This window comes from Microtus ochrogaster, chromosome 21 (assembly GCF_000317375.1).
Source record: "Microtus ochrogaster isolate Prairie Vole_2 chromosome 21, MicOch1.0, whole genome shotgun sequence".
NCBI classification, from domain to species: domain Eukaryota; kingdom Metazoa; phylum Chordata; class Mammalia; order Rodentia; family Cricetidae; genus Microtus; species Microtus ochrogaster.
In genome coordinates this window covers 29,586,319-29,606,408 of record NC_022022.1, presented here as the reverse complement: position 1 = coordinate 29,606,408, position 20,090 = coordinate 29,586,319, and the positions used below count along the sequence as shown (strand labels likewise).

General features: G+C 38.4%; 1 protein-coding gene across 1 annotated transcript in view; it reads right to left on the bottom strand.

The window, feature by feature from the left end:
- Nucleotides 1-3,727: 3,727 nt before the first annotated feature.
- Tacr3 (tachykinin receptor 3) overlaps nucleotides 3,728-20,090 on the bottom strand; it is a 77,813-nt gene continuing 61,450 nt past the window's right edge. Inside the window, exons 4-5 of the mRNA XM_005357315.3 lie at nucleotides 8,184-8,380; nucleotides 3,728-6,273 (exon numbers count right to left, since the gene is read on the bottom strand). Of these exons, the coding sequence (XP_005357372.1) occupies nucleotides 5,958-6,273; nucleotides 8,184-8,380 (513 nt within the window). The 3' untranslated portion in view covers nucleotides 3,728-5,957. The remainder of the gene's footprint in view (nucleotides 6,274-8,183; nucleotides 8,381-20,090) is intronic.

Below are 20,090 nucleotides of genomic sequence, written 5' to 3'. Positions count from 1 at the left end.
CATTGACACAACCCCTGGAGCTGAAGTCATTAAAATTCATTTGCCCTCTCGGACTCTTAGGATAGCCCCATAAAGCTTTACTCTCAGCTTGTTTGGGTGGTGATGGGAAAGAAACTTAGTCTGATCGATATTTTTAGTAAGAGGCAGAACTTTTAAAAGATTATTTTCATTTGAAAAATAATAATTGTTTATGGGGTACAATGTGCTTTTTGATATATGTAGAACAGTCATATTATTTTATGACCAGATCAATGTTTTAATAAGTAGAATAATAATCCAATGACTTTTTATTCATAGATGAGGATCATTTTTGTGGCTTTTCCAATACATTTAGAATGCACTGTGATCATCTTGCTGTAAAGTGAGAACACTGCCTTACAATAAGATGCATAGTCAAAGGAGGTCTGTACCACATTCTCAAAACTCAGACCTATCAGCTACAAGCTCTTTGGGAGGATACTGTGTTGTTCATCATTGCCTGTGGGATGTGTGAAGGCCAAGTTTACCTTTTAATTTATACAGCACCTTTGTGAAAGTGACATTCTCTTCAGAAGTAATTATGCTGATTATCCCTAATTGTGGTATTGGCTGCCTGTCAACAGGCAATTTTAACCTTTAAAACCCATAACAATTGTTTTTCATGTCTGCAAGTCAGGATAACAATAACCTTGAAAAGGGGGCTGGAGAGATGGCTCAGTGGTTAAGAGCATTGCCTGCTCTTCCAAAGGTCCTGAGTTCAATTCCCAGCAACCACATGGTGGCTCACAACCATCTGTAATGAGGTCTGGTGCCCTCTTCTGGCCTTTAGGCATACACATAGAAAGAATATTGTATACATAATAAATAAATAAATAAAAAAAACCCAATAACCTTGAAAAACTGCAGGTATTTTCTAGTTAAACAGAATACTCATAACTCAGAATATTATTTGATACTTTTGTTATTTGTGTAGTAATAAAAGGAAAATATGTAGGTTTAAGTGTGATTTACCATGGATGAATAAAAAGAATATTAGAAATTGTTCTTCTACCAATTGAAGACACCCACTTAACTCAAAAGTAATTTGTTTTCATTCAGGCATTTATTACAGACTTGTTATTCTTGTATATCTTATATCCTTCTATATTTGGGGATTTTCCAGTGTATGAGGCAGATCCTGTGTCCCATTTTACAAGTAGAAACTCTTGGGGCAAGGAACAAATATATTAGCTTAGGCAACACCAGACTGATGCAATGGACTTGGGCTTTGGAAGCTCATGAATCAAAACAACAAAACACAGCCAGTGTGTTCCAAGAGCACTGGTATGGCAGTAGCCCAAGACTCAGTTTCCAGACATGGAAGCGATAGCAGTTCTAGAGACAGTGCTGGGTGCCTGGTTTAGGGAATAAAAGTTTAGCAAATAATAGTGATTTTGCCCCATGATTCTGGTGGCAGTTACAGAACAACAAAAAGCTGGTGTAGATGGGGCCAGAGATTATAGTGAAAACTGTGTGCGCTTATATACAGCACACAGGACCTTAGAGCTGTGGAAACAGCCCTACTTCAGTAACTGGAAGGACTTGAAACAACTGAGCACGGGGAGACAATGATACAGGATAAAAAGGGCTTCCCTGTTTTAAATATACTTCTCTGCTTAGCTCTGTCCTGTTCATGTACTAATGAATATTCCTCAAATAGCATGATCAGGAAACTCTTATTTCCTGTTTTTATTGATAATTTCAGCTGGACCAAGAACAGATAATGGTTTCCTCAAAGTGCGAGAGATCTGTTATTAGGCTTGGATCTAATTCTACTCTCTTAGTTAGGGAAACCTGGAGGCCACAGTTCTGAAACCCAATGTTCTGCCCTAGCTCACACACACAGGGTAATTCAGGTCCTCTGTTTCTGCCCTCTAAAGAATATCCTCTACATTTTGATAACTGTGCTTCTCATAAACACTCTTTCTTTCCTGAATCAAAGCAACGTGGAAAACTCTTCAGGAGGAAAGACAAGCAAGAAAAAGGATGTAGTTTGCAGATGGTTGAGTGTGCTTAGAATTCGTAGATTTCTTCATAGAATGTGCTTTAATAGCCATAAAGGAAGGTATTAGGGATTAACAATTTTCATGGTGTTTTAATGAATTTAAATGAAAACATAGAAATGAATGTTGCCATCTATTACCACATATTCAAAGAGTATGGACTTATTAAATATACCTAGTATAACTATCACAACCTGAGAATATTTTCTTAAGTAATTACAAGTGTTATATATAAATATATATATGTAAACTTCTTATAAACAAATATTTCTTACTAATATGTATTAAACCAGGCAATTAATGACCTTGTATAGCCTTAATGGATATCTTTTTGATCTTTGTTTGGCCTGAAGAGAATTTACTCCAATCTTATTATTCTGCATGGCCAGAGTCATGCTTGATTTCCTTAACTTTTGGCACGTGGTCAAAGGCAAAGGAAGCTGACTGTTCTGTTAATTGTTAAATTGTTACCATTTTATTTGATGGAACAATTGTCCAGACACCAATTAGAGGTTTTCTGGGGGAATTATGCAGTAACAAAAATCCAGTTCAGATTCAGAGGTGGCCAGCGAGGTTTTCACAGTTATTTTGTGTTTCTTGGGTTTGATAGCAAGCCTTCTGGCATTTGGGGCACAATGCGAGGAGGGGAGCTCTTTGAGGTTGGTCGGGTACCTGTTTCTAAGAGACTGCCAAACACCAAGGAGAATGTGAATTGACTGCTGGGTTAGAAATGTCAGCACTCTTATCTTGGGAGGTGGAATAATAGAGCAGTTTACAGAAGCACTAAAGCTAGATTAGATTAGATTCCATAGAAACTGGGGCTGTTGCTTTCCTTTGGAGAAATGTAAAATACCGACACAAGATGCTCATTTTTTAATTCACTTTTTCTTTCTCAGAAGAGAAACTTAAAACACTAGTCAATTATGTTTTATATTTCCTTTATACTATTTTTAGTGTTTTTTTTCTCCTGATCCTTAAAATAAAAAAAAAAAAAACCTGGGATATTTTAGCCACCTGTTTAGGATTCTAAGTCAGTATTTGTGAAGAGTGGAGAAAGACTCGGTCTGAGCTTCACCATTAGAGGGCAGACTGGATTTGGGGGAGAAGTCAAGTAAATGCTGTCAGATATGCAAGCACCGCACCGTCGTCTTAAAGTTGGCATCATTGAAGGAGATCTCCACGCGCTTTCCTCTGCAGGTCTGTGTTGAACTTCAAGGAAAAGGTCTCATTATATTTTCCCTATCCATTTATTCAGTTTCCTCGTATTATTTAAACTTATGAACTTAAAAATGTCTGCCTGTTAAGTCTTGGTTTATCCCTGAACTTTGGGCACATGATGTCTGTTTGCCTTAAAAGGTCCAAAAATGCTGGTGTGTGGGTCTCAGGGGCAGCAGTCCCAGTAGAAGGGAGGGTCCTGGGTGGACAAGGCAGCAACATATCTACTAAAAAATCCAAACAGGAGCAATAACAACCACTTATATATAGCAAGGATCACTTCAGAGAGGTCTTAGAAAGTTCTATTGAACTTCCCTAATGTGAAAGCCAGGAGTTACTGTTTTCAGGTGTATTTTGAGGGTGACTGACCACATTGAATGTGAAGCCCAAACTTTGTATTTGCACTCCAAGGTTGGGTGTGTTCTCATGTACCTTGAGTATAATTATACTAGCTCTACATATTCAGAAATTTAAGAAGAAAATGACACATGTCAGGTTTTCTCATGACACTTTACATTTGATAAGCACTTACATGCTTTAAGAATGAACATTTTAAACATTATGTTCAAACAGTGAGATACTTAGTACAATTGCTAGGTTGAAACATGCACACAAAGCTTCTTAGACATCACCGAGTGGTTGTGTGACAAGCCTGTATGACCACCTGCTATTTCAGTTTTCATTTTGAATTTAACCCTTGAAGTCATTACATTCATTTTTGATAGTGCTTATTTGTGCACTCATATCTGTATCTGATTGTTTATTGGAATTATTAAAATAAACTCAAAAACATATGACTTGGTGTTTTAGACACTCGAAATTGGGTAATAATCAGGTATCTGTGGTTTGGGCGTTAAGGAAGACATGAGGCCCAGAGACTAATGGCATGATAACCCACCACAATTTACCATCAAGGCAATTATTTTAGACAGATAGTTTTAATAACCCACATAAATGTTTGGAAAGACAAAGGTTTAGGGCACAAGTCATTTCCAGAAGGTTTGTGGTTTTGTGGACAGATGGTTGTAGCAACCGAAGGAGATGATTTGTAAAGAACAGAATCTGGAAGACACATCTGCATTTTCAGATGTTTCTTCTTTTGTTCTGGGCCCCAGAAATGTGCCTACATAGGACAGAAAATCATACATAGCCCAAAACTGGAGAAAGGGAAATATCACAATATATTCCAAACATAAATTCATAAGGGAGGAAGTTATAAGACCAAGAAAGAAGACTGACAAAAATACTAATATACATTAGATATAAATATATTTATATAGATTTCTAGAACTTGTCTAGAAAGGGATACATACATGCATGTATGTGTGCATCCATCCATCCATCCATCCATCCATCCATCCATCCATCCATCCATCCATCCAAGTGTCACTACCTCGTTCTTTCTAGAATGACTTTTTGTTACCTAAGCACAGAAAACCAGAGTTCTGTTCCTGGAAGTATGCATGCTGTCTTCTGCCTCATCTGTAACTAGCTCACGTTCCCAGACTCTTATGCAGATTCTTTTTCTGGCCAGAGACTCACAGGTTTGCATCTTCTCTGATTCACAAATATATATATTTTAACACGTCCTTTTGTAACTCGACTTACACTCTTACACTTGAAATATATTGTGATATTTCTCCCTGGCCCCTTTTTTTCCCAGTGAGAAAACAGGAGGAGGACTACATGATACAAAATAAAGCAATGACTGTGACTTGTTCTTTGTACTGCAGTGGGAAGCAGCTGGCTTGGGGACTTGGAGATACCAGTGTCTGGCTTGATAGCTTATAATATATATGTATATATACATATATATATGTATATATACATATATATATATTAAATTGTTACCTAAATTCAGGTAGCAAGTTACAGAAGCAAATGTGAGTCTTTCCTTCTGCATTAGAAGATACTTCTAGTGTTTTACAACTTACTTTTTTTTAATGTGTAAACAAAAAAAGTAAAGAAGATTGCAAGAATTTTCTTTGTCCTTTAAGATCCTAAATTTGACTGCAACTTACTTTAGCATTCAAGACACTTAGTAATCAAAATTAAATAATTATTCTTTTTTTCTTTTGAAGTTATTTTTCTTGGAAAAATAATCAAGAGAAAGACATGCATGTTTGGGCAGTGATTTGATCAGATAGCCTTTTCTGCTCATTGTCTTGGAGGGAATTTCTGAAAGTTTTCATTCAACAAAGGGATATTTCTTGAGCAAAGACTTCCAAATCTTTCTATTCTTTGAGGTTGACTACCCATCAGTCACTCTTGGGGAAAAAAATCAGTCATCTGCGCTTTCGTTTTCACAGCTATGCAGAGCTTGTTTTATACAGGTGTTGGTCGCCTTTGCTCGCCATTGTATTTTAAGGCTCCCTCAATCTCTTAGAAAACCTCTGTGCTGTTTCTGTGTGGAAAAGGTGTACTGTAATTGTTAAGTGACAGACCCTGGACACTTAGGACATTTTTCTGATTCATACTTTGTGCTTGTTGCATATGATCCTAATGTTTTGAAAGAATAAGTTGAAGACTCAGTTTTTTATTTTTTGTACTAGCTGATATGTTGGTATGTTTTGTTACACTTATATTCCCTCTTTCTCAGATTGAGTATCCCTACCCAATGATTGCCCCTCTGTCTCCCTCAAGTACCTAGAACAGGGCTTTACACAGTTAGGAAAATGGGGGACGTAGGCATCATAGCAGCCTTCACCACAGGACATGGATTTAGGAATATTCATCCACAGAGGTATAGGGTGAGCTTATGAAACTTGACGTGGTGGAGGCAGATTTGGAATCTCTGCGGGAGCAGCCGTTGTTGGCACTCGGGTCTTTGGGCACCGCCCTTTTCTTCCGGCTGGACTTGGCTGGGTCCCCGTCATTGGGGTCAAACAGCACGGTCACCGACTCCATCCTGCTCACGGTGTACAGACTGCTCTGCCGCGTGGGATGAAACCTGGTGGTCTTGAGCTCCAACTCGTCGTAGGTGGAGACTTGGATGAAAGGGCACCAGCGAAATGCTCTCTTGAAGCCTGCGCGGAACCTGAGAGGCAGGAGAGAAAAGTTGTTTTCAAGTGGGCATTTCCTTCCGCTGCCTTCAAAAAGGATATAGACTAACGCTGGTTTTGAATTTAGCCAAATTCTACAGAGGCTTAAGTCTGTGCTACAGAATCAGTTCAGTGAGTTCTTGTTCAAAAAAAAAAAAATCATTTCAGTCAATGGGGAGATAATTCATCAAATTGGAAAAGCATGGGGTTATCAACGTGGGAAACTGCTTGTTGGCAATAATCTCATGCATTTACATAACTAATTGCATGAGGCTGGTAAGTTAAAGTATTTAAAAATGGCATACTATATTTCAAATGTTTTTTTTCCAGAAACAATTGCACATTTACGAATTTGACTCATTTAATGTTAGAATTAGTTGTTAATATTTATGGTTTTACTTAATCATCTATAAATATGTGAAATTCTTCTTACTGTACATCATTAAATGAAGTTGATTTAAAACAGATTTATTGCTTGTACAGTGGCTTAAATTGAGATATGGCTTATGCAATTAGTTTATAAAGAATGAAATATTTAACCAACTTATGGCACAGGTCTCTTGGTGTCTTCCCAAGCTAGGAAGTTAGCACTTACATCTACATAAAGAACCATTTCTATTGGTTTATAAAATCCACTGGTTTATTGAGAGAATTATCAACCATGTTGCATTTTGTCTTACTCCTCTGTGTTCAGTGCACCGACAAAGTGGGGTTTGGTTTTTGAATTTTTAATTTTTTAAAACAAAGAGGGCACAGTTAACCTTCTTTACAGTATTACATTGGTCATCAAGGCTCCTGCTTTATTACATTGGTCATCAAGCCTCCTGCTTTATTTAAAGACAAGATCTCACTTTGTATCCTTCGCTCAATGCAAATTCGCAGTCTCCCCGTCTCAGTCTTCTAGACTGTGGAGATATCAGGCTTGTGCCACTGCACATGGCACAACTATGATTTGTCTTTAAAAAGATCTTCTGCTTGACGTCTCCAACATTCTCACTAGCCATCCCATGGAAACTACATCCTCTCTGTCACTTTGCAAGACTGTGTGGGAAGGTCAGGAATTCTCCTTGCTTTGACAGTGATATCCATTTTGAAGGATATTGATAAAAGAACTTTATGAGCCGAGCAGAGTCCATCATGTATACCATTATATCCCCTTCTATAGAAAGTATATTTTATTTCTTTTAAGAACTCTCATGTCTTTGGGATTGTGGATAAGCCTTCACTCATGAGGAATTCTTTTACAATGCTAGATAGAATTCTGAAGTTTTTTTTTTTTTTTTGGTTTTTCGAGACAGGGTTTCTCTGTGGTTTTGGAGCCTGTCCTGGAACTAGCTCTTGTAGACCAGGCTGGTCTCGAACTCACAAAGATCCGCCTGCCTCTGCCTCCCGAGTGCTGGGATTAAAGGCGTGTGCCACCACCGCCCGGCGAATTCTGAAGGTTTTAAGGGGAGAAGTTGTCTTTTGTAAAAACCACCCAGTGAAAACTTCTAATGCAGTGATTCTTGACCTATTGGTCATGGCAGCTTTGGGGTTTTAACTGCCCTTTCACAGGGGTAGCCAAAGACCATTTAAAAACATAGTTACATTACAATTCAGAATTACAGTTATGAAATAGCAGTGGAAAGAGCTTTGTGGTTGGAACTCATGACAACATGAGGAACTGTATTGAACGGTCACAGCATTAGGGAGGTTGAGATCCACAGTTGTGCTGACCCTTTCAAGAACCCAAGTTTTAGGGTGGGACATTTTGTGAAGTATAAAAAGCCTGCATCAAGCTTTGTGTTCCCCTCTGAGTTCTTACACTGAACATGAGTTCTCCCATGTCTGTACTTTAAATCAGCACCAAGAAACCAGAGTGCTTCCAGAGAAGGTGGAAGGGTTAAGAGACCCGGTATTCAAATACCTTTTATTCAAACAGCAGTAGATGATGGGATTGTACATGGTTGAGCTCATTGCTAGCCAGAAACTGGCCAGGTAGATCTGCTGAATGTATTTCCACCGGTTCAGCTGTTGGTAGATAGCAGTGAGAATGAAATAAATGTGGTAGGGCAGCCAGCAGATGGCAAATGTCACCACAACAACGATCATCATCTTTACCACCTGGGAAGAAAGGGTAAAATCACCGTGAGCAAGTTAAAAAGTCATTAGAATAGTTTCAATAACTTTCTACAGGTTATTTTTAAGCAATATAGCTAAGTACAGAAACTATATAGCATACTTAATGACTAGCTGAAGCACTGTAAATGGTAAAAATGAGTATACTCTCTCTATATTTATGCATACACAATGCTTATTTAAGCTGAATATGTTATTCAGGTATATTATGCCACAATTCCATCGTTACCTAATAGTAAGTGACAGGCACACAAATATGAATGAGTGTATTTTCATTGGTCGGGACTAGGGCTAGGGATGTAGTTTAGTGGTAGAGTATTTGCCTAGAATGCACAATAAGCCTGGTTTGATCCTCCCTACCATGCACACACAAAAATTGACCTAAGAATGTGTTTACAAAAACCCGTGGAGAGGAAGGCAGGTACTAGTTTAGGTCATGATAACGTGGAATGTGTAATGGTGAAGATATATTTATGGAAACTAAGCCATTATGAAGGTATATTATTCTACAAGAGATGGACTGGTTCTTCATTATTTGTAATAGTCTTCTCAAGAGTTATAGACCATTTAAATTTTGTTAATATTGTGCTCACTAGGCAACTGTCTGAGTATTTTTTGTAGAGATACTGTCTCTGAATAGTTATTATTAATATAATAATCTAAGGAAATTTCACTAACTTACAATTTATAAGTAAGTGTTTGGTTTATATGGTTGCTTTGTGTTAGTGCCATTTACTGGTAGGTAGGAGTTGGAGAGATGGCTCAGCGGTTAGGAGCACTGCCTGCTCATCCAAAGGTTCTGAGTTCAATTCCAATTATCCACATGGTGACCCACAACAATCTGTAATGAGATCTGGCACTCCCTTTAGGAAGGGAACTGGTCAGTCGTCCTCATCAACTTAGATCAGGAAGCTCAATATGGATAAGTTCAACAGAACCGCCATATATGGCCTCAGCATTGCCAGGGCGTAAATTTTATTTTTTTTCAGAGATGGATGTTGTTTTCAGAACAAGGAGAGTCCCTGTCTTTCTCACAGAATCTCAAAAGGAATCTTCTTGGATACTAAATTACATTTTTTTGCTTCCATAAGTTTGAAATTTAATATCTAGAAGATTCCATTTGAGTAGGACAAGACTGTGTACCGATTCCTTTAGAGTTGAAATCTTCCTCCCTGAAGGAAGGCCCTTGAAGGTTTAGGGAGCTCTAAGTGGGAATGTTTCCTCAGGGAAGTGGAGTGGGAGGCTCATGCATGATACTCAAAGAGTAAGCAATCCATCCATCCCCGAAAGTCAAATATTGCAAGTTCTCAGGGTTTCTCCCCAAGGTTAGAGAAATAGTAGACGGTTGCTGGAAAAGAGATCTGACCTGTTTGCTGCCTTCCAGTCATGCAAATACCTTAGGGATGCAGCTTTCCTGAGTCAGTGTCTGGGGATGCAGTTGCCTTGAGTTACCTCTGCTCCAATAAATAACTCTTTGCCCTTATTAATTTCAGCACCACAAATGAATTGATTGTTTTATTGATTGAACTCCACTGTAATTATTACTTTTATCTGCCATTTGTTTCCTATCTGGGGTGAATGGAAGTTTGTGTCATGCCTCTCCAGTCTTAGAAGCTATTATATATAGAGTTGAGGAACAAAAATTACAGTGTCAGAGGTGTGCTGATTTTCTATGAGTTATTATTCAGGGAGGCTCCCAAGGCCCCACAAATCATAAAGGCTATTATCTCTCTTGTTAATGGCATGCCAGACCTAGCTGATAAGAACCTACTGCTGAAGTTACCGAATGCTGTATTGATCAACAATAGTTCTACTTGGCTACAAACCCTGAATGCTGCAGTACCAAAATACCATGTAGTAGATATCTGCTGGTGCAATGATAGCCTGACTAGAATTGACAATTTTCTGGTTGTATTTAAGGCTTGCTCCACAGGAGGAAATTCACATCTGATACTGTAAGCTAGGATTCAGTGTGTGTGTGTGTGGGGAACTACCGCTACTGCTTTGTTAAATGGGTGTTATGTCTCTATCAAAATGTTTTCAAAACATTTTTGCTTATACTCCCGCCGTTCAGTTAGTTGTTGTCAATTTCAGTCATGGAAGTCATGGGTTACCATAAAGACTTGTAACCACTGGTGAAACCATGAGAAGTGACTATGGCTGTGGCATAGTGGTCCAATGCCTACCTTTAGACATGCATCTAGATGATGGCGTAGCTCAGTGGTATATAACTTGCCTTTCATGCAAGAGGCCCCAAGTCCAATCTCTAGCAACACACACACACACACACACACACACACACACACACACACACACAGTGGTTAAGATGGTAGATGGCTGTTTGTAGGAAGTTAAGACCTACTAGGCCAAGAGGAGCCAACCTGGAGTCTGCCTGGTGCTGTCAGAAGTCCTGATCATGCCTAGACAAAAAGACGTGACCACGTGATGTCAGCTGTCAATGGATCAGAAGACCTGGGTGCTGGGAGGGTTTATAAGTTTTTTTCTCCATTGTTAAATAAATGACTGCTCTATCCCTTTCTTCAGCCTCCCAGCATCTGTGACCATTGACGTCATACCTTCTTATCTCCTCCCCTGAAGAAGATGTTAGGGTCCAGATACAGCTATCTACAATACCCCTGTAAGGCTCAGAAAACATTATAGATGAGAGAACCAAAGAACGTAAGAGCTGGAGAAAGGGAAGAAGTTCAATTTCCTCATAGTTAGAACATTCTATATTGATGTGAGGTTCCTTAGGTTCTGAAAAGTTTTAAGTTAAAACATGGCCTCCAGGAAGAAGAGGGTGAGTTTAGAAGACCCAATAAGTAAACAGACTTCACACAGCTGGGGAGGTTGAAAATGATAAGATTCATGGGCCCTTTCCCCACAGTTATAGAAACATTCAACCATCACACGAGAAGAGATTCTATGACATGTTGAGTTGGCACTGTAAGCCATACAGAGTGATCTAGGAATGCAGCCTTCATGAGCAAGGCATCACTCACCATGTTGGGGTGAGCTTTTCAGTAAAGTGGCTGCCTTTGACTTGTCTCTTCTAAGTAATGCCTTAGCCATACTCCCTTAAGCAGCCTGAATAAACTCACTCATTCAACCAACCTGGACTGTGGTGTAATCATTACTCTGGTCTGTCTTTGGTTCTCTATCTGGAGTCAATAAAAGTTTGTATTGTGTCTCCCCAGGAAAAGTATCACAAAATGCCAACTTCTATTTCTCCTCTACCTGCCCTTGAGTTCATGAAAAGCAGAGATAACCCAACACAAGATGGGTCTCTAATATATTTGGGGATAAAAAATAGAAAGAGAATATATGCATGATGAGCAACAATTAGAGTGAAAGGAAATGAATGGAAGAATGTTTTATGTGTCTATGATTGAACTAAAATCTCATCTATGCGTCTATAAGAAAGATAGAAACAAAAACATCACACACTGATTGTATTATCAATATGATTATCTCTTTTAATATTTCTCATTACTCAGGTACCTGAAATCTCTTCATACTTCTTTAGGAATTTAGAAATAATAAGTTCAGAATAAGATATATCCAATAAAACAATTTTGAGGCATAATCACAGTCAGATTAACACAACTCAAAGGAATAACCTGATGCATGGCCCATGAGGCATCTTAGAAGTAGAAAAATACATTATTTATAAACTCCACTTGCCGTTTGACTACATGTTGTGAATTTAGATGAGAGTTGGAAAGGTTAAGAATCATGAGAAACATTAATCTAGAAACAGACAAAGCCTGAAATGGTCAATACGAATGGTAATGCTTCTCTTAGGGTCTAAATGCTGGATGGTACAGGTGATTAGTGCTAACCTCAGGGAAAACTGGCCATTTGAGCAGAAAATCCAGGTCAATAGCTCAAAGAATGTTGTCATTAGCTCTCCAAGTCATTTGATTTTTGTCATTATTCTTTAAATTTTATTTTTATCTGAAAATCAAATTTCTGCAGTTAGTTTCATGGTTCTTACTCATGTATTTGGGAAATTCAAATAAGGACCATGCTTTAATTAATTCAGCATTACACATTTCAACAGGTTATGATCTCTCTATTGTTCAGGGGGAAATTAAAAACTAAAAGGTTTAACTGCTGTCTTTTATGGGATGAAGCTAGGGTCCTTATACTCATACCCTTACTCCTTTGTTCTTTATTAAAGCTTGATGGAGCCAATGACAACATGTGGGATATTTTTTGAAGTTGAAAAAGGTATATTGCTTCTGAGGCAATAAGATTTTCCACGATAGTGTTTGGGTCTTACTATTCTGTGTTGTTTGTGATATAGGATTTTACCAGCAACAAGAGAAGGATGCACAGACTAGTGACGCAGATCTTAAAAGGCTGTGATGTTTGCTTTTATTTGTTTACTTTAGTTTTATGTTATCTATCCACCTACTTACTTATTTTTGAATGTGTGCAGGTGGTGTGGGAAGTCTTTCTGTATATGTGTTGCTTTTATTGGTTAATGAATAAAGCTGTTTTGGCCTGTGGTAGGACAGAATAGAGCTAGGCAGGGAAAACTAAACTGAATGCTGGGAGGAAGAAGGCAGAGCCACAAGGAGCTGCCAAAGGAGAAAGATGCAAGCTGCCAACTGGAACCTTACCAGTAGGCCATGAGCTAGAAATATGCATAAGTTAACAGGCCAAGCAGTGTTGTAATTCATATAGTTTCAGTGTGATTATTTCAGAGCTTAGCAGCCAGGCAGGAACAAGCAGACTCCCCCAACATGTGAACACACATGTGCCATGGTGTACATCTTCAGAGCTGTTTGTCTCCTCTACTGTGTGGGTACCAGGGACCCAGCACAGGTCTTCAGGCTTGGTGGCAAGCACATCTACCAGTTGAACCAGCATCCCTGCCTAGTACCTGTTTTTAGTAGATAAGAATCCACTTCAACCACCCATGCAGAACTGAAACACAGATCATATGCCAGTGAGACAAGGTCCTACTTCTTCTTCATGTGTCAAAGGGAAAAGGAAATGTTAGATTTTGGTGCCTTGCACAGGTCAGATTGAAATACTGGCAGCTCCTCTTGTCTCTTATGTTCAATCACTGCAGGGTGGATGGTTTTCAGGTTTAGGCCACAAAGAAAGAATTGAACTAGGAAATTAAAATAACTACCAACTACTAGAAAAAAATCTTGGAGTAATATTTTTCAGTACAATATTTTGCATTCTGAATGTCAAAGTAGTTAATCCTGTGTGAAAGACTTTAATTAGGTCTCCACAGAGCACATAGAACTAACCAATATTCTATTCCTTCCTGATTGTGTTTTCTGTGTTAGAAACTTAAGTGGACATTGCTTTGAAAAATACTGGCCTCCTTATTTGAACTACAATTACTAGTAAAACACAACAAAAAGAAAATATTTAAATTTAAAATACCATCCCACCAGTTACTTGAGCTTGATTTGGGCACTTCATTTTCAAAGACAGTGCTTAAAATTTTCATTCCAAGTAAGAAAATAATTTTGAATGTTGTCAGTTATTTCAGGAAATTTGAGGATATAGATATATTGTAGGATATTATGGTAGTAAAGCTAAGGTCATCTAGGAATTAGACATTATTCTAATTCTAACTAACATGGATATCTACATAACCAAGGCTTGTAGGAAGTTATATGAGGCCCACGTAAATAAAGACAACCCCTATACTCATGTATTAGATGAAATTTTTGCACACACACATTGTACTTGCAAACTATTTTCTATATTTCATTAGTCACAATTAACTTTAATGTCATTTTTATTTTCTAACTGGAAACACAGCCTTTGAGACTACTGTAAGATTTTAGCACTATCTGTCTGCCGGATTTCACTAATATTTGCAGATCGGTCTTTGCAACCTGTGATCCTAGGATCTGAGGAAAGGCAAAGGGCTATAGTCTAATGCTGTAGACAGTTTTACCTCCGTTTCTGTGTACTTTTATATATGAATGTAACAAAGAAAACAACGATCGAAGGACGGTTTTTTGAGTTCAGAAAAAAATGTAACTAAACACCAGTAAGCACATAGTAAATATTTAAAGAGCAGCCCCTCCCCAGAACTATCTCAGGACAGACCAGTTTAAACACAGTTGCTTGGCACATACTCAAGATGCTACCTGGGAAAGCACAAAAGCTAGGCAGAAGGCCATAGCCCCATTCAGGGTACACTGAGGACAGCTCACAGCATATCCTTCAGACAGATCGGGTTCTGTGGCTATGTTCTGACATCCGACAAGAATAAATTTGTCTTATAAATTAAATGCAAATCTTTGTTACAATAGGCATGACATCATATCCAAGAACCACCCAGAGAACAAAATGCACTTGAGGTAAAGGGTCCTTTGTCTTGTTTTCTGGATCCTCTCTTACTGTTACCAATGTATCATTTTTTTAAAACTATATTCTGATATATCATGGTATCAAAATAATTAAAAAGATACAGCCATAGAAAGGAGATATGTGGCATTATAAAAATACATTAAAGCAAAGGGAATAGAAATTGGTTTTATGGGATTATGATAGCAAATGATAGATAAGTTCTAAACATCTGCCCTAGCCTGCATTATGTGCCCTCCAAATGTTATTATATCTTGATGTTTGAATACTCAGTCTCTCAAAGGTGATGCTGTTTGGATCGATGGAATTTTTGCAAATGTGATTCTGTTAAAATTCTTGATAGTGGGCTCCATCCAACATGACTAGTAGTTTTTGGAGAAGAAATGATTTGGCATAGACACATCCTCAGGGAAGCATGTGGATGCACAGATGGCACAGATGGCCACCCTCTTGCAAGAAGAATAGCTTCAAAAGAAGCAGCCTGTGCTTCTCGTTCACCTGCACTTCCAGCCTTGAGAATTGTGGGAAAGTGAACCTTGCTATTTACATTTTGCAGTCTGGTATTCTGTTGCTCCAGAAAAATAAAGGTGGAATTTATTCATGAGAAGTGGGATGCTTTGAACCAGACTCAAGGAATTTTGTTGGCTCAAGAAATTTTGATATATAATCAAGAGCCTGGATTTCCTTTAAGGCCATTGATAAAACAGACATGAAAGATTTTTTTTTAAGATTTTATTTATTTATTATGTATGCAATATTCTTCCTCCCTGTATGCCTGCAGGCCAGAAGAGGGCGCCAGATCTCATTACAGATGGTTGTGAGCTACCATGTAGTTGCTGGGAATTGAACTTGGGTCTCTGGAAGAACAGTCAATGCTCTTAACCACTGAGCCATCTCTCCAGCCCAAGATTTTTTTTTTTTTTTTTTTTTTTTTTTTTTTTTTTTTTTTTTTTTTTTTTTAGTGAGGGCTGATGAAAAGACTAGAACACCAGGGAAGGGTTTTATAATTCTAGACATGTACATATATAACAATCGATCCACTATTCATTCATTAGATCGGAATGTTTAAGCTGTATCTGGTGAATTCTGATAAAATGCAAACAGTGTTATTAGACAATGCAGGAAAGACAATTTTTGTTATCTGGAAAATAATATAACGAGATAATGTTCTGGCTTTTGTGAAAAGTAGAGTAGGCAGAGAGCTTGGATATTAACAGGAGGGAATTCTAAAGTGTGAAGGCATGGCCTAGGCTCCCTTGCAGTTGCTGGCAAGACGTGAGAGGACATAGAGAAAGAAGAAATTTTAGACAAAAATTAGGAGTCTATCTAATCACAAACATGTGGGAGGGTTTTTTTTTTGGAGAGAATATAAGCATATGGCCACATGCTCACTTGATGAAGTGGCTACAGGAAATGACAGAAGGACCTAATCAGGTGTGTCAGTGAATGGCAGAAACACAGAAGGTTTTGCTAGTAGAGAATCTGCCAGCTTTGGATTTGGGGACAGAGATGGGACTGAACAAGGAATGGGCATCCTTCAGGTCAGACAGTCGAGCTGTTCTGTGGCCTGACTGTGTTTCCCTTCGAGAACACGGAAGGAAGACAGGGTTAACAGGGCTCTCTTGCCATCCTGGCTCCAAGCACACAGACCTAGAGAACTTTGTTCAATCATTTAAATGCAATGGAATTTTTCCTACTATGTTTCAAACTTTCTAACCTTCAGAAATTGGAGAAAGTGAACCTTGTTATTTGCATTTTCCAGTCTGGTATTCTGTCAACTCAGAAAAATAAATGTGGAATTTGTTCATGAAATGCGGGGACCCGATGTAATAAATATTTTAAAATGCTAGGAGTCTTGGAGCCTATCTTTATTCTTTTCCTGAGTTCTCCTGCTTAGAGGGGAAATATCTGTCCTGTGACCTTTCTGCCTCTGTATTTTGGAAGCAGGTAACTTGCCTGGTATCAGAACTGTTAGGTGACAAACTTTTCCTGGGGAGATTACACACACACACACACACACACACACACACACACACACACACACACACACACATTTCTTCACCCCAGAGAGGAAACCTGTGAAAGCTCCAAATAATGGTTATACCAATGTTCAAGTTGGCAAACAATTGAGTTCTTTTGGCGGTTACTAATTGAAGTATATATAAGGAATTATTTACAAAAGCAGGAGTGCCTAAAAACATCAGGTGTATTATGAAAAGTTCACCTCAACGCTGGTGAACACACCAGAAGCCTGGAGCTTTCTGGGCATCTTGTAAGCAGTCCACAGGCCCATGTAACCTCTTCTCACAGCTAGAACTTCTGTCTGCACCTGGCCTGTTGCCTCCCGAAGCAGGTATTAATTTCTTTGTATACTGTGGGGCAGGGGCCATAAAGAATTTTTCGGTTCTAGACATGTGACCCCGAGTCTCTTTGAGCCCCCTATCTGGAGGAAGTATGTCATCTGGGAAGCAGAAACTGTTGCACAACAGCATCTGCAGGCAGAAAGAATTTGTATGAGAATGGAGATCTTCCTTCAAGTTCAATCCATGTTTCAAGTAAGATTATATACATGCATATGTATATGTTTGAATTTGAATTTAGAAATCGATAAACTAAATGTATGTTGCATGTAAGACAGACTTTGGAGAAAGTAGAACCCAGAATAGTATGGGTTGAATTGTAATCTCACATTCACGTGTTAACGTCTTAGTTTCCAGTAACTCAAGAGCGTGATTGCATTTCTACAGACGGCTCTTAAATTAAGATGAGATAATTGGAGTGTGTGTTGATCCAATCTAACAGGTAACACACAGAGAGGGATGAGTGACCCTGTGAAGAAACTAAGTTGTTGCTGTGTGTAAGGAATCAGGCCAGATGACACTTTGATCTTGGACTCAAAGGCTTCAAAATTGTAGGAAAACAAATTTGCAGTTTAAGGCAATAACTCTGAGGTGTTTTTTTAATGGTAGCCTGGGCAAGTGTCTTAAATATGATGTTTGTGATAGACAGTACACTATGTGGCTCCATTCAAGAAGAATAGAGAGTAAATCATTGTATAGGGTCCTAGTGAGATGCAGCTCTCCAAGGTGGTTTAGCCTGTAGGCCCTCCTGCAGCAGTTCACAGAATAGAGCAGGGTCACTATTCCTATCACTCTGGCATCGTTTAAGTTAAACGTGATCTTTCTCACAAGATCTGCCTTCCATGCTAATTCCTGTATAAAAGAAGGGATGACAAGCGCACAGAAGGTTTGTTTTCTGAGTGAAGACAGATTAGTCTTGGTTTTCACACAACTCACAAATCAAATTGAATCTGTCACCTGAGCTTAGACTGAAGAGCGAGCCTTTTCGACAATGCTTCTTAGTTATCACACTTAAGGATTCACCTTTGACAATTTGTTTGTTGTTAGAGGACTAAAATAGAAAATGGTGACCAGTGCAATGTTCACGATTGCTAAACAACAGACACGGACTTATTTGCCAGCATTGCAGTGGTCAGAATAAGACCAATTTCAACAATAAATTTTAGATGAAATCCCCAGATATGATAAGTATTGTGACTGATTTTGTTTTGAGACATCTAATATTTTTGAAGTCAAATACAGTTTTAAAAGTACTATCTATTTTGGAGGTATGTATGTGAGTAAATGAATACAAGCATGTAATAAGTATACATATTCATAGTGCATATAGTCAAAATATGTAAAATACATAACAGTATAAATTGAGTCTTGTAATAGGAATAGGAGTTTTTAAAATTTTTATTAGTTCTTTGAGAATTTCACGTATTGTGTTTTGGTCTTGTCACCCCTCCTGGTTCAACTCTCCCAGATCTAATTCCCCTACCCCATATATACAATGTTGTACCCTTAAAAAATTAGTGACCATTTTTTGCTGCTTAAATATACATGTATGTGTGGCATTCCACTAGAGCCTGACCGACTTACTAGGAGCTTCACTCTTACAAAAAAACTGACTCCTCATCTCCTAACTATTGGCTAACGATCACCAGTAGTTCCATGGCTATGGTATGATTTCCTGTCCAAGTTCCGTCTCCAAGCTGGGATTTGGCCTTGGGTTTGTGCACAACATGGCATGCCTTTACAAATGCTAAGTTCCTATGTGTAGCTGTCCCACTGTGTCCATAAAGTACTGTTTCCTTGTAGTCTTCCACTACTCTGGCTCTTACATTCTTTCCACTCTCTCTTCCTCAGTGATCCTTGAGCTTTGGGAGAAGGGATTGTTGTGTATGTTCCATTTAGGACTGAACATTCTGCCGACTTTTACTTTTTGTGCTTTTGCCAGTTGTTGGTAAACAGTCTTTGCTAATCACCATCTAGATCAGCCGGGTGATGGTGGCACACGCCTTTAATCCCAGCACTCGGGAGGCAGAGGCAGGCGGATCTCTGTGAGTTTGAGACCAGCCTGGTCTACAAGAGCTAGTTCCAGGACAGGCTCCAAAATCACAGAGAAACCCTGTCTTGAAAAACCGAAAAAAAAATCACCATCTAGATCAAATAGAAGCTCATATGACGAGAGCTGAGAGATGCATTAATCTGGATATAATGATATACCACTGAAAGTTGGTATCATACTAGTTGTACTTAGCAAAACAATAGTAATAGGTTCTCCCTTAGGGCCTATGACCTGCCTAGCTATAGGTTCTTGTCCTGATAATGATACCAGATATTGGTTTCACCTTATGGGGTAGGACTTAAATCCAATAAGGAAGTGGTTGGTGGTTGGTTACTTTCATGATGTTTATGCCACTATTGCAACAGTGGGCATGTCTTGCCAGGCGAGGTTGACCATTTTTGACAAGCATTTCCCTCCTTTTGTTTTGTTGAGGCATCGTGTCTTTCTGTATCCAAGGCTGGTGTTGATCACGTGTTATTCCTTGCTCATTCTCCCAAATGCTTATTTTATGGATATGCATTACAGTTCTGGCTTCCTTGTGCAGATGGCTAATGTGTTACATGGCAATAGACAAAAACAGAAAGTCACTTTTGTTTCCCTTTAGGCTCTTCTCTAATAAATTCAGAATGGGCCAGCATTATTTTCAAATTTTCCATCTCATAGTCTATTTGGGGATTTTTCCATTTTTTCATTTAAACATCTATTACTGCATTTCTCTCACTATTTTTCTCAAGAAATTTCTGTTTATACCTCTGTGTTGCTGAAGGCATTGCTCAGTACATAAAGGACTCATTTTTCAGTCTAAGATCAAGTGATAGTCTCAATTATTTTGGGGTTGTATGAAATCCATACCTAATCTGTTTTTTTTTTTCGTGGCAAATACATTTTTATTTATTTTTTTTTAATTTTATTTATTTATTAAGGATTTCTGCCC